Raw genomic sequence first — 16,219 nt, forward strand, 5'->3', positions numbered from 1 at the left:
CCACAACGTTTTTTAAAAATTAGGACTATATTTCAGAACCAGTTTTTTGCCATGCTATTAATGTTAAATTATATTAAAAGATCCTTCTCAGTACTTTCTGATTAGAGGAAATCATACTAAAAGAATCAAATATTCAAGTATGCTTATGTTAGCTATAATAACTGAATAAAAGTTTGATAGTATAAATTGACAAATTTAGGAAAAAAAAGTTGTCATAAGAAAATAATCAAATAACTTATTAACCAAAAATCTGTGGCATCAAACTCTACATATTCAGCAAATAAAATGAACCCAATCTATAATTAGGATATATTTACAGACCATTCAGCAAAGGTATTTTTTGGTAGCCCAATAGACAAGACTTTTTCAGCAGAATTTCTCAATCCCAGAAACTTAAAAATACCTGATGGTGCTGGCAATCATCCAAGGTTTTAAAGACCATTGCTACCATTCCATGTGCTCTCAGGTGCATTCGAAAACTGGGCATGGCACATTTAGTAGCCAAGCTAATAACACTAAAAGAAAATAAGACTAAGTTAGAAGGACTGAAAACAGCTAGTAGATTACTTTTTGGAATATCAAGCAAGCAAACAGGGATGGGGTGGTAGGGTCAAAGCACTGTCCATACAGATTACAATGTAAAAACCATGGGCAAACCAAATTAATAAAAACATACTGATGACTAGTATGTGATTAGGTATGTTATATTTAAAAATATAAATAACACATGATCACCTTTAGTGCATTCCTTAGATTACCACTACATCATTAAAAGCATAAAGTCTTAGCTACCTTTCATAATGTTTCTGATATATAAAAATTATAAATATAAATAACTATATTTGATTGGATATACTCTAACAGGACAGTTTAATCAAATTATAGTATTCAATCAATCCACTATAAGACAATCAATCCATAATACGAAAAAGATGACTCAGATCCCAACATGCTTAATTAATCTAATTTATCATTTGAATGTTTGAAATTCTGAGCTCAAAAAGAACTTAAATTCTTTAGCACAATGTTTTTCCTTTTAAGCACCTGGAAATTAAAGCCTATACTATGCTAAGAAGGCTCTGATCACCCTCCTTTGCCTCCATCATACAGAATCAAGTCCTTTATGAAGAAACTGATCGTATTTTAACATGTCACTGGCTATATACTACACCCATGATAACAACATAAAAAATATTTGGCTTTACCTAGCTGGAAAAATTTAATAACACGCAGTATGTACATAATCATAAAATATAAAATATCTTACCTAAGGCAACGTGTGTTTAGAGGCTGAGTGCTCTTTAAGCCACTTAACAAGTACTCAATGTCATCGGTGAACTCTTGATTTTCACCAAATTCCACTACATCATTGAAATGCTTCACGTGCTGAACAACTGTATATAACTGCCAAGAAAAAAATAAGTCCGCCTCTTTTGTAACTCTGAATTAGCATATTTAAATCTACGGGCTCAGTGTATTTTATATAAAAATATATAAAATACTTTATTGGATGGCAACAAAAAATATGTTTAAAACAATGACAGTGGTAGGAAGTTTGTGGTTCAAAATTGTGATTATCAGTGTACTGGTATTTGTTCAAGACATCAAAAGGCTAAATGTTACATACAAAAATCTATCCACGTGCTGTAAAACTGTATATGGCTGCTTACTTCTTTGTCTTCTCTTCTGCATTTCAGTGCAGTTACTATATCTTGGTAGGGCTGAGTAGGTATTGTCACAGTTTTTATCACTTTCGATGGTGGTGCGGGAGCCTTAAAAACTCCATCATCTTTTTGATTTGGTTCCTTTGAAGACAGCCTCACCTATTAATAAAGGTATTAAATTAGTTGTTCTAAATATATATATATAAATAGGAAAATTTTGTCTATCTGGTAAATTTAGCTTTAAAAAAAGTAAATAAAGCTTTATAAAGATGGAGGAGGAGGAGGAAGCCTCTGAAAGGTCTTCAGAGATACTTTAAATTCCATGCACTAGTAGGTTAAGATATACGTTTTACACACAAAAGAACCACTCAGGAATTTCTTCTGGTCTTCTTCAAACTTATATTACACACAATTTGTTTTGTGTCTCCAGTACCGTCGGAAAGACTAAAGAACCACAACTGCAAGCATAAATAGCTTTCATAAGCAGCTAGGAATGGAAAAGTAAAACCATAATAGAGGCAGAAGGATTACTTGATGCAGGAGTTGCAGACCAGCCTAAGCAACATAGCGAGATCTCATTTCTACAACAAAATAGAAAAATCAGCTGGGTGTGGTGTCACATGCCTATAGTCTCAGCTACTCAGAAGGCTGAGGCAGGAGGATCACTTGAGCCTAGGAGTTTGAGGTTGTAGTAAGCTACGATGACACCACTGCCATAGCACTCTAGCCTGGGCAACAGAACAAGAGCAGGGGTGGGGACTACAAACAGACAGACAAAAGAATTTAAATAGCACAGGAGTCTAAACTAGTTAGTGGTTTAGGGCAGAAATAGCTCTAAGAATATGGTATGCACCTCACATTATATAATTCCTAATATTCACAATGATGATTTTATACTATCAAAAGGAGTTTAATATAATTAATTTAAGAAGACAGGGAACTAACTGTACATTATGTTTCAGAAATACCTCTATCTCCATTTTTTTGTTGTTACAAAGAACTCATTTGACAGCTCCAGATGACTGAGGCTTTCCAGTTAACCTGCAAGTATTAATGCATAATACTACCAGTCCTTCTGAAGAAAATAATTTGCTAAAACTCTTTTCTCAAATGTGTTTTTCGATTGAAAAGTGCTATTGGAATGTAAGAAGAGGTTTGTCTGTGGAAAGCAAACTAAGCACTGAAAGGCATTTGGAGATCCATGTAGGATGTAATTTACAATATAGCTCTTAATGGTTGATACAAACATCAAATAAGGACTAATTTGCTCTTAAACACTAAAGTTCCATAAAATGTGGGTCATGAGGGAAAAAAGCCTAATTTTTTAAGGCTTTAATTTTTAACCTACCAGCACTAGAATTTCTGCCATCCTACTGACAATCCCCACTTTTCCAATGAATTAAACTGAAAACACTAAATTTCAGTGAAGATAAAACATAATACGGTTAAATAGAAAAGCCTAAGACTTATAAATTATGAATTAAGATAGTAACTGCTTAACTAATTTATAACTTATTAAACACAAAATAATGAAATACAGTTCACTTACTGTGACATTCTGAGGTTTTACTACTGGTGGTCCAGGCAGTTCTTCTGAATCTGGATGGTTCCAATGTCTGGCATTATATACAGCTTTTGTAGGTGACTGGAGAAATGAGAAAAAGATCAACTGCTTCCATCCTTGTGTAAGTGTCTCACTTAATAAACTACAAATCATAAAGAATAATATAATGGCCGAGTACAATAGCTCACGCCTGTAATCCTAGCACTCTGGGAGGCCAAGGCGGGAGGATCACTTGAGGCCAGGAGTTTGTGACCAGCCTAAGCAAGAGCAAGACCTCATCTCTGCAAAAAATAGAAAAATTAGCCAGGAGTGGTAGCATGTATCTATAGTCCCAGCTACTTGGGAGACTAAGGCAGGAGGATTGCCTGAGCCCAGGAGTTTGAAGCTGCAGTGAGCTATGATGACACCGCTGCACTCTAGCCTGGGTAACAGAGTGAGACTCTGTCTCAAAAATAAATAAAATAATAGTGATAATAACAATAATGCATAAACACATATCCTAGATGGATAAGGACAGATGCTATCTGGGTGTATTCCTATCATTCTCCCATGCCTATGACAGACATAGTCACTGTGGTACTCAGCCACAAAATCAGCAATTAGTGCTCTGTGCAACTATGACCAACCAAGAGAGGATGGCGACCAGGTACAGTGGCTCACGCCTGTAATCCTAGCACTCTGGTAGGGTAAGCCTGGAAGATCACTTGAGGTCAGCAGTTCAACACCAGCCTGAGCTAGAAAGAGACCCCCGCTCTCCAAAAATAGAAAAAAATTAGCCAGGTATGGTGGCATAAGCCTATAGTCCAGATACTCAGGAAGCTGAGGCAGGAAGATTGCTTGAGCCCAGGAGTTTGAGGTTGCAGTGAGCTATAATGATGCCACTGCACTCTAGATGGGGTGACAGAATGAGACTCTGTCTCAAAAAAAAAAAAAAAGAAAGAAAGAAAGAAAAGATGGCACTTGAAAGTAAACCTCTTGCCAGATTTGCATTTTAACTTAGTAATCAATATATTTAATGCAACATGTTCTTTGGCAAAACTTTATTCTTCATACCACTCATTCATGTCCCATAATCTTCCAACAATCAGAATCAGGTTCCTTATGACAGGTAAATACAGGTCCATGCTCACTTAAGCAAAACCACTGGGGCCAGATATGTGCCATCATTCAGAAGCTTTCAAACTTTATAAAGGTCAATGGGATGCATATACCATATATTACAAGATACAGCAGGGTCTAAAGGAGTATCAGGTAATACATACATGATTTCTGCAGCAAAATGTATAAATGTTCACAGTAAGCGGGACAAAGATGTAAAGTGCCTCACATCAATTCAGGTTATTGTGCTACCAAATCAATTTACTTAAACTGACAAAGGGAAAAAAACCTTTCAGTTTTAATACTCTAAATTTCAGAACTGAGAATAAATAACTGTCAACCTGCAAAATCAAATCCATAAGATTTAATCTGTATGAAAGTAAAGTAACAAAACCTTCACTTTCGGCCGGGTGCAGTGGCTCACACCTGTAATCCTAGGACTCTGGGAGGCCAAGACGGTAGGGTCACTTGAGTTCAGGAGTTCAAGACCAGCCTAAGCAAGAGCGAGACCCCATCTCTACTAAAAATAGAAAAATTAGCCAGGCATGGTGATGCACACCTGTCCCAGCTACTTGGGAGGCTGAGGCAGGAGGATTGCTTGAGCCCAAGAGTCTGAGGTTGCTGTGAGATAGGCTGACGCCATAGCACTCTACTCAGGGCAACAAAGTGAGACTGTCTCAAAAACAAAACAAAACAAAACAAAACAAAACAAAACCCTTCACTTTCAAGAGGAAATTGATTAAACAAAGACTGAAAACATGGAAAAGGAACACCTCATCTTCTCCATCCTCTACAAAAGCGATGTTAAAGTATGTCCTTTAAACTTCAAATAAATGGCTTGACCTAATTAGAGATTTTCTTTGTTTATAAAACTGTAATCTTCATATTTTCAGCACTATGCACAAAAAATAAGAGACTACCTTCAAGACTGGCCAAAAACTTAATAAAGTAGAAAACCCCTCATTTGTGTTGTATATAGAAACTCATTATTGTTATACTCCAGGTTTTCATAAAATGAAATGCATTGGTAATCTAAAACAAATTATGTGCAATGACTTGATCTGGCTTCCTGAGGCACAACACATAGGATGGACTCAACATAAATTTTAAAACTTAGCTCTCTATTCCTTACATTCCTCTCAAAGATCAGCTATGGGATCTGTGTGCCTGCTAGTTATTAGATCACTGATCTGAGCACCCTTTAGTACTCTAAAAATAGTCAGAGCCCAGGCTATAATAATAGCCTTTTAGTAAGAAAAAGTGCCTCAACGGTCAAGCATTTTACTTCTTTTTAAAAAGCACTGATTACAGGCCGGGCGTGGTGGCTCACGCCTGTAATCCTAGCACTCTGGGAGGCCGAGGTGGGCGGATCGTTTGAGCTCAGGAGTTCGAGACCAGCCTGAGCAAGAGCGAGACCCCATCTCTACTAAAAATAGAAAGAAATTATATGGACAGCTAAAAATATATATAGAAAAAATTAGCCGGGCATGGTGGTGCATGCCTGTAGTCCCAGCTACTCGGGAGGCTGAGACAGGAGGATCGCTTGAGCTCAGGGTTTTGAGGTTGCTGTGAGCTAGGCTGACGCCACGGCACTCACTCTAGCCTGGGCAACAGAGTGAGACTCTGTCTCAAAAAAAAAAAAAAAAAAAAAAAAAAAAAAAAGCACTGATTACAGGTAATGAACAATCTAGTTACCTAGTTCCACAGGTAACAAAATAGCAGGGCAGCCCAAAGTTCTAAATTAAAACATTAGAAGAGTACTTGAAACAATATCACTATGTTTAAGTATTAAATATTATTGATAATAATTGTTATGTGATGGTGTGCCACTCAGTTTGATTCTAATACCTTTTTAAGAATATCAGAATACATAGTCTACCTACCTAACAGGGACTATGATAAGCACATGGAATAACTGACATGAAAATACTCCGTTAACAAGTATTATTGTTATTATAAATAAGCAGACTTGGAACACACTGTTCTAGTCATCTTAAAAGCCACTGAACAGGATGTGCAAATCTTAAAAGATAAATCACAATAAAAAGAAAAAAGTAAATAAATGTCATAAAATATTTAAAAGTAAATAAAGTTTTTGAAAAAGCCACTGAAGCAATACGCAGAATCATCAAATAACTTATATTGAGTAAACTTATTTGTTGAATAAGGCAAGTCAGTAACACTATTATTTTTAAAGTTTTTTATGATTTTAATGCTAATAAGTAATCTAAAAGCAGATATAATCAACTTTTCCTTGACTCATTTCGATGTCTTACAAGGTTAATATAGTGTTTATTATGGAGAGAAGAGGGCCGCTGAAGCAGCCTACAATCTAAAAATTAAAATTAATAATATCTGTATGTGGCTAATATACACACGGGTGGAGGGGAGGAAGAAACAGGGAAGGAGAAAAAGAAGGAACACTGACTCCGGGATCTTTACATTATTCGAAAATGGTACAATAATTTCCCAAGCTAAGTAAATTGTGTGTGTGTGCTTGATAATGACAAGGTGATAAAAAAAATTGTGTATGTAAAACACAAAAAGATGGCATGTCACATGCTAATTTCACTCTGTGAAAGTGACTGTGTACAGTATCTATAAAAATACCATACAGCAATCAACTTTTTATGGAAAACCAAATTACCCTCACCACTTTGCAACCTAGCTAAGCTTTAACTAGGTCATTCTGATTGTACCACCAGGCTTGTCTTTAATCTTGTTAATTTTATTCTGGTTTAAAAAGCAGATAGTCATATTAACCAGATTCCTTAACTTTTCTCTGTGTTAAAGAATTTGTGGATTCTGTTTGCTCTGTAAGCCAGTGAAAATACTTAGAAAAAAATAATTAGAAAGCTCTTAAGAATACTGACCATTTTAGCATATTTCAATACTTAAATATACTATTCTTTTTTATTCAGTTCTCCAGGGGCATAACAAACAAGAAAAATCTCAAATGTAACACTCTATTACAGCTAAGGAAAAAATATGCCAATGACAGACCAATGGGGTGTTTATCCACAAAAGATAATCTAGTTTCTATGAAAACAACAGTTAAAAATTGGTTTTTACAATCACAATGCCACGGCTGCGGTTAACAGATTAGCTGTTGAATCACAACTATAAACCAGAGAAAAGAAAAGAGTTCCTTCCTGAAAAGCTAAAAAGAAATGACAATATTTTACTATTCTCCATTGATCTGGCTCCCAAAAGGGGGTAAAAAAATCAGAATAACTGTTTTTTAAACCACATAACCTTTTTAAACAGGACCAAATTTATTTATGTTTTACAGAAGACCATATACTAAATAAGGACAAAAATAGTAAACTGATTAGAATTCACCCAGCCTTACCCACACAAAGATATCATGAAAACAGGATTACGCTCTCACCAGAAATTTAGTCAGCATGCAGTACAACTAAATGAACTCTGAAGAAGTAAAGTACGCCACATAACTCTTTGTGTCTGTGCATAGTATTTTACTGGCAATTTAAACAGGGAAAAAACCACAATCTGGGCCAGACACAGTGGCTCACACCTTTAATCCCAGCACTCTGGAAGGCTGAGGAGGGAGGATCACTTGAGCCCAGGAGTTTGAGACCAGCCTAGGCAAAATAGCAAGACCCTGTCTCTACAAAAAGTAAGAAAAATTAGCCAGGTGTGGTGGCATGTGCCTGTCTGTAGTCCTAGCTATTGTGGGAGGATGAGGTAGGAGGATCCCTGGAACCCAGGAATTTAAAGTTGCAGTGAGCTGTGATCTGCACTCTGGGTGACAATCTGTCTCTTAAAGAAAAAAACAAAAAAGAAAGAAAGAAAAATGGACCAGGCAAGGTGGCTGTAATCCTAGCACTCTGGAAGACTGAGGCAGGAGGATCACCTGAGGTCAGGAGTTCAAGATCAGCCTGAGTGAGACTGAGGATCCCATCTCTATTAAAAAACTAGAAAAAATTAGCTGAGTGTGATGGTGCCTGCCTGCAGTCCCAGCTATTCAGGAGGCTGAGACTGGAGGATCCCTTGAGTTTGAGGTTGCAGTGAGCTATGATTGTGCCACTGCACTCCTGCCCGAGCAACAGAGTGATGCCCTGCCTCAAATGGCCTTTATCAAAAAGTCCCAAAACAACACATGTTGGCGTGGATGCGGAGAGACAGGAATACTCATACACTGCTGGTGGGACTGCAAACTAGTGCAACCCCTGTGGAAAGCATTATGGAGATATCTTAAACAGATTCAAGTAGACCTACCATTCGATCCAGCAATCCCATTATTGGGCATCTACCCAAAGGAACAAAAGTCATTCTATGACAAAGACACCTGTACCCGAATGTTTATAGCAGCACAACTCACAATTGCAAAGATGTGGAAACAACCCAAATGCCCATCAATTCATGAATGGATTAAGCCGGGCATAGTGGCGCATGCCTGTAGTCCCAGCTACTTGGGAGGCTGAGGCAGTAGGATCGCTTGAGCTCAGGAGTCTGAGGTTGCTGTGAGCTAAGCTGACGCCACGGCACTCACTCTAGCCTGGGCAACAAAGTGAGACTCTGTCTCAAAAAAAAAAAAAAAAAAAAAAATTCATGAATGGATTAGTAAATTGTGGTATAAGCATACCATGGAGTATTACTCAGCTATAAGAAATAACGGTGATATGGTATCTCTTTTGTTCTCCTGGAGAGAGTTGGAACCCATTCTATTAAGTGAAGTATCCCAAGAATGGAAAAATAAGCACCACATGTACTCACCAGCAAATTGGTTTCCCTGATCATCACCTAAGTGCACATTTGGGAATAACACCAATTGGGTATCGGACTGAGGTGGGGGGTGGGGAGAGTGGATGGGTGTATACCTACATGACGAGTGCGTTGCGCATTGTCTGGGGAATGGACATGCTTGAAGTTCTGACTCGGGGGGGATGGGCGGGACATGGGCAATATATATAACCTGAACTTTTGTACCCCCATAATAAGCTGAAATTTAAAAAAAAAGGTATTAAATGAATTTTTAATAAAAAAAATCTGCACTTTTTTTTAAATTTTTCTTTAAAGGCTTTTTATAAAAGATAAGTGGTGGAATCAGAGGAAGTAGTAAGAAAGTTTTACAATGATTAGGGTATCTTTTAGTTCTTTAGATCTTCCTTCTAAACATAATCATATAATCTCAAATTGTCCTAAACTACGAAAAACATAACATGTTAAATATTCAGAATATTAATTTATTTGAGGTAAAACTACAGAAATCCCGAAATTAAAACCAACCATGTCTATACTAAGAACTAAACATTGTGATATGTAATACTGAGCACTGAGTAGAGAATCTAATCCACAGCTCAAGGGGAGAAATAAAGCTGGAAAATCTTTCTTCTCTGCCAGAATCAGGTAGTAATGTCTTTTAAAGAGACAGCTGCTATTTTTATGAGCAAATAATACATAATACAACAGCTGTTTGTGAGCATAACTTCAAAAGAGTAATTGGTAGCCATGGTTTTATAAAAACAGATCACTTTCACTTCAGAATATCACCTGGAAATAGTATAATTTGGTTACAAACTCTAAAAAGTCCACGTAAAAAACATAAAGTTCAGTAGTTGGTACTCTGACAGAGTACAACTCAGCCTATAACTCAACAATTATAAAATAAAAGATACTGGAATATGCCATAATCATAAATCAGCTAAAATAAGCAGTTCTTGCAACTAACACGTTGACTGCCACACTATCCCCTGGGGATACAGTATTTTATTACGAAAATAGAATAAAAACTTAGAAAACAAAACAATCCTTTCTAATTTAATGAAAAATTTAACAAAAAAAATTTATTAACTTCTATTCATTTAATCCTCATTTTTAGAATTAATTTGTCAATATTAATGGTTAAATACAACTCAGATGGCAGTTAGTATGCTAAAAATACCATTAAGTACATATGGACCAGTTGTATCAGGGAGATGATTACCAAATTTAGAAATAAGAAATCAGAAGCTGTAAATATTTTGAGACAACACCTGTGATTAGAAAATATACATTCTCCCCTTTGTTTTCCTTTAAGAAGGCTAACCTGGACACATGCTCACCCAGATTTCTCAACATCTCTAATGCTTGCTTGTGTGGGCACATGACTAAACTCTAGTCAATGAAGTGTGAACAGAAGTGGCGTACCCATTCTGGATCCTGGCCTTCCAGGGATGGTTCACTGCCTCCTCTCCTGGTTCCTTAATACTACTCAATAGTCTAAAGTGGTAGACCACCACCCCACAGAGGAAGTCTGGGTCCCTTACACTGCAGCAATTTGAAAGTAGTCCACAGATAAACAGCCAGACACTGGCAGGCCAGAGGAAAATAAGCTACCTATTTAAAACTAATTTGGGATTCCTTTTACAACTGCACCAAAAGTTAACTAAGACACCACCTTTGAACAATGTTCAATTGAGATCAGAAATGAGTTACAATAGGGACATGCAGAATATATAAAATGTTGCCAGTGCTGGATGTGAGTAAACGATGCACATATAACATTAAAAAGAAACAATTTAAAAAATATAAACAACCAACCTGTAAGAAAATGGAAGAAGTTAGAAACTAAAGAAAAAATAAAATCTAAAGCAAACTTTTTAAATTACAAAAATATACACTCTGAGGAAGATCTATTATGAACCAATAGAATGATTTGCAAGAGCCATAACTAAATTTAAAAAGTAAAGTGCAAGGCCGGGTGCAGTATGGCTCATGCCTGTAATCCTAGCACTCTGGGAGGCGGAGGTGGGAGGATCACTTGAAGTCAGGAGTTCGAGACCAGCCTGAGCAAAAGCCAGACCCCGTCTCTAATGAAAAATAGAAAAAAAATTAGCCGGGCAATTAAAAATAGAAAAAATTAGCTGGGCGTGACAGAACACACCTATAGTTCCAGCTACTCAGGAGGCTGAGGCAGGAGGATCGCTTTAGCCCAGGAGTTTGAGGTTGCTGTGAGCTAGGCTGACGCCATGGAACTCTACCCCAGGCAACAGAGCAAGGCTGTCTCCAAAGGAAAAAAAAAAAGTGCAAAAGAACACACTTACATGCTACTTTTTATATAAGAAAGAAGAGAAAAATAGAAAACATCTGCTTATTTTTATAAAAAGAAGTACAGATAAGAAAATCCAGAAAGCAATAAAACTCGTTCCCTGTAAGAGGTAGGTGATAGACTGGAACAGATTTCAGATGAAGTGATCCTTCACTGAACTTCCCTTTTTGCACAGTTTTGACTTCTGGAAGCATGGTAATGTTATACATATTCAAATTTAAAAAAAAAACTAACATCAATAAGAATGGAAGAGGAAAAACCCTAAAACTTAAAGCAAATCAGAATAAAGAATACTGTACTTCAAATGGAAGAGCAAACACAGGAAAGGGAGGGAAAAAATAAAAGAAAGATCTACCAATTAAGAGGTAGGCAGGCAGAATTAATCCGAGTAATTCATAAACACAGTATTTGACTTTATACCCTCTATCTTGGGCAGGGAGCAAGTGCAGGATTCCAAACAAATCCTGAACACTTTAATATATTTACTTATTGTAACAGAATGGGCAAAGCAATTCTGTACCTACTTTAATGTATTACATTAATAGGTTTGAGTTAGTATGATGCTATTGTGTACTGTGAAAAAAACATAAAGCAAGAAATAACTCTGTGGGGATGAGTTAATACTGAAGATATCAGTATGAACTCATGCTTTCTAAATCAAATATGTGATATGCATGAGTCTTTATACCTATGTTAATGTATATTTGTATGTATGTGAACGCATATACATATGCATGCGCATTTCCTATCTCTGCTAAAAGGGCCAAGAAGCAATGAGCACATCTAGGACCCAGATCTTGATGTCTAGTACCATTCCCCACTAAAGGGAATCAGTACTCCTCAGAGAGGAAGCCTCAAACCTGGAAGAGTTGAGCAGGTACAAGGAAGGTATATCTGGAACATTGTGTTATGCCAGAAAGTAAAGTGTTTATAGAATGATATGGGCATGGCACAGGAACAAAATGGCCAGGTTGAAGAGGATCTACTAGCCAAATCAGAACAAATTTAGTTCCAAAATAATTAAGTACAGTAATGGATTATAAACCATTGAGGAAAAAAATAGGGAGGGATTCACTAAAGAAGTAAAACTCACAGGAACAAAGAGTAGAAAGATGGTTGCCAGGGACTGGAAGGTAGCGGGAATGGGATTTTGGTCAAAGGGTACAAAAACCTACAGTTATGATTAGGTTCTGGAGATCTGACTTATAACATGGTGACTTTAATAATATATACAGTAATGCACCATATAACAAGGTTTCTGTCAATGACAGACTGCATATATTATGGTGGTCCCATGATTCTACTGGAGCTGAAAAATACCTACCACCTAGTGACAGACATCCTAGTGCAACACATTACTCTTGTATTTATGGTGATGCTGATGTAAACAAACCTGTGCTGCCAGTGATTTAACGGTACACAGCACATAAAATTATGTACAGTACCTAATATTTAATAACAATAATAAATATTACTGGTTTATGTATTTACTATACTTTATTTTTTTTGAGACAGGGTCTTGCTCTATCTCCCAGGCTAGAGTTCAGTGGTGTCATTAGAGCTCACTGCAATCTCAAATTCCTGGAGCTCAAGCGACCCTCCTGCCTCAGTCTCCCAGTAGCTGGGACTACAGGCACACACCACCATGCCCAGCTGATTTTTCTATTTTTGGTAGAGAAAGGGTCTTGCTCTTGCTCAGGCTAGACTTGAACTTCTGTCCTCAAGCAATCCTCCCACCTTGGCCTCCCAGAGTGCTAGGATTATGGCGTGATCCACCACACCCAGCCTACTATACTATAGTCTTTATGGTTATTTTAGAGTGTACTCCTTCTATGTATAAAAGCAAAAAAAAAAAGTTCATTGTAGAACAGCCTCAGGCAGGTCCTTCAGGAAGTATTCCAGAAGGCAGCATTGTTATCAAGAGACATGACAGCTCCATGCATGTTATTGTTATTGCCCCAGAAGCCCTTCCAGTGGGATAAGATGTGGAGGTGGAAGACAGTGATACTGATGATCCTGACCCAGTGTAGGCCTAAGCTAATGTGTGTATTTATGTCTTAGTTTCTAACAAAAAAGTTTAAAGAGAAAAAAAAAATGTTTTAATACAAAAAAAGCTTAAAGAATAAAGATGAAGAATGAAAACATTTTTGAACTGCATGTTTGTGTTTTAAGCTGTGTTATTACAAAAGAGTTAAAACGTTTTAAAAAATTAAAACATTTTTATAAAGTTAAACGGTTACAGTAAGCTAAGGTTAATTTATTACTGAAGAAAAAATACTTCTTTATAAATTTAGTGTAGCCTAAGTGTATAGTAGTATACAGTAATGTCCTAGACCTTCACATTCACTCACCACTCACTCACTGACTCACCTAGAGCAATTGGGTTGCTTTCAGTCCTGCGAGCTCCATTTATGGTAAGTACCCCATAGACAGGTTCCATTTTTTATCTTTTATATTCTATTTTACTGGACCTTTTCTATGTACAAATATTTACCACCACTGTGTTAGGACTGCCTATAGTATTCACTACAGTAGCATGCTGTACAAATCCGTAGCTTAGAAGTAATACAGCCTAGACTATAACCATATGGTCCAGGTATATAGTAGGCTATACCACCTAGGTTTGTGTAAGTACACTCTATGATGTTTGCACAACAATGAAATAACCTAACAATGCAGTTCTCAGAACATATCCTCATCATTAAGCAATGCATGGCTGTATTACAAAATGGAGAAGCAAATGAAATTCCAAACTATAAACACCCTAACACACACGCACACATTCTCTCTCTTTCTCTCTCTCTCTCTCTCTCTGGCTAAGTGTCAAATGGATGTCGGTTCTCAGGCTCTTGATTAACCTATGGCTACATTTTTTTCATTTCAGGCCTATGGATTATAGTGGAATATTGTGAACTTTCAAACTTTAAAGGCACCTTTAATAACAGTACTTTCATTCCTTATTAAAATCCTTCTGGAATAAAATATTAAAGGAAAAAACATCAGAATGAGAACACATAGAGAAAACAATTTCCATTTTCCTAAATCAATGGTTTATATGCCTGGTTTGATATTTAAGTTAAATACCTAGTACCCATATAAAAGGAAGACAGATACTTCTGATTTGGGGGAGAAAAACAACAAAACACTGAGGAAATACTAACTCAAAATTCCAAAGGGGAAAAACATTCTACCTCACCAGACAGCCTTTTGAAGATGCTCTTCTTAGTCCTTTTTGTATACTCAGCACCTAATACATTGACAGTCATGCAGCATGTATACCAAACAAAAATAATGACAAAGAAATGACAACTAAGACTGCCTCTGTCTTCCATACCACGCTCAGTCAGAACCTGCTCAGTTTCAACAACTTTTTAGATTGCCAATCTCGGCGATGAACGGCAGTGGCTTTTAACTTTTACACTTTGGCCAGTTTCCCTAATCACCAGATCAATGACTAGAGTCTCTCTTCTTTTTTCAGGCTTCATATCAATTAATATCTCAGGTTTTTCTAGTCCCTGAGAATATGGTGGACATCATAATACCATCTTGATAACTAGATCCCAAGATGGTCAGTGAATCTCCATTCAAAGAACAAAGGTAACACTGGGTAAAACTGTTGCACAGAAAAATAAGCTGTTTCATGAGAGTGGGTTCTAACTGCTAAAGGAAGATACTGTTGGAAGGAACATTTGTTCTTCGGTGAGATGTGGGAGTACTTGTCCTTTAAAGTCTCTTCAATTGTAAGATTCTGCTTTTAAGTTGACAACCTACATGCACTCATTTTATGAAACAAAAAAAAAATGAGTCTATAAAACTATAAAGCTACATACAACTTTAAAACTACAGGTGTACGTAATTACAACATTCTAATATAACTAAATATGTAATCATGATTTATACTGACAAATACATTTTAACTCAATTGCCCAAAAGCACATTATCCAGTGTCATATTGAAGGACAGATGGGAATAAAAAATTAAGTCCAGAATGTTCCTTAGCGAGTCAGATAAAAAGATAATGCCAGAAGGGCCTAGCATTAAACCCTAGGGAAATGATGAAAGTAAAGGTATAAATATTTGAGAACTGAAACTGAGACTGACGTTACGATTAGCTCCATCAATGACCCCGCAGCGGTCTTAACTGCAGAACAAGATGGCCAACATCCCAGGTAAAACACAAGCCTCTAAGTACTGAAGTTAGGCTGATCATACATAGGTAGTGAGTGCCTTATAAGCAGGAAAAACAGGCAGTAGCTGAATGAAAACGGAGAAATCAAACCACACACAGGACAGGCAGAAGAAATAATCTAAATATATCAGCACATACATGACCAGCTGCAAATAATGGAATGTACGGAAACCATAGCCAGAAATCAGAAACAGGATGACATTTTAACAATAAAAGGACTAGAATTCCCAAATGATCAGTAAAACTTTACCTAGAAACAACAGTACTTAAATCCATATATGTTCCAACCAAATTCTATCTTTACTTTTCTCACTAGCAAGTGACAAATTTTCTGAGTCATCACTTCAACTATGTTCTTACCAGAAGTTTTCTTCACCCTCCTCCTTTTCTTTCTGCTGTATGTATTCCTGCAGCCAGCCCTCGATCCTGATACATATAAACAACCCTTCTCTATATTCCTGATGAGGTGTTAAAGAAAATTCTCACAGATAGCACGCTTTAGAAGCTAATGCTTTCTAATAAGAAGGTGGGGAAAAGGAAGGGGAACTCTCGGTCAGACTATGTCAGTGGCACGGCACTAAGATGAGAAAGATGACCTGTGTGGTCAGGAAATTGGTTACATATGTAGGGATTAAGCCAATAAGTAAACA

General features: G+C 36.8%; 1 protein-coding gene across 1 annotated transcript in view; it reads right to left on the reverse strand.

The window, feature by feature from the left end:
* Positions 1 to 16,219, reverse strand: part of WAPL (WAPL cohesin release factor) — an 83,806-nt gene that overhangs the window by 29,356 nt on the left and 38,231 nt on the right. Inside the window, exons 5-8 of the mRNA XM_069460007.1 lie at positions 3,214 to 3,309; positions 1,671 to 1,823; positions 1,268 to 1,404; positions 404 to 515 (exon numbers count right to left, since the gene is read on the reverse strand). Of these exons, the coding sequence (XP_069316108.1) occupies positions 404 to 515; positions 1,268 to 1,404; positions 1,671 to 1,823; positions 3,214 to 3,309 (498 nt within the window). The remainder of the gene's footprint in view (positions 1 to 403; positions 516 to 1,267; positions 1,405 to 1,670; positions 1,824 to 3,213; positions 3,310 to 16,219) is intronic.

The sequence above is a fragment of the Eulemur rufifrons genome, chromosome 28, assembly GCF_041146395.1.
Source record: "Eulemur rufifrons isolate Redbay chromosome 28, OSU_ERuf_1, whole genome shotgun sequence".
NCBI lineage: Eukaryota > Metazoa > Chordata > Mammalia > Primates > Lemuridae > Eulemur > Eulemur rufifrons.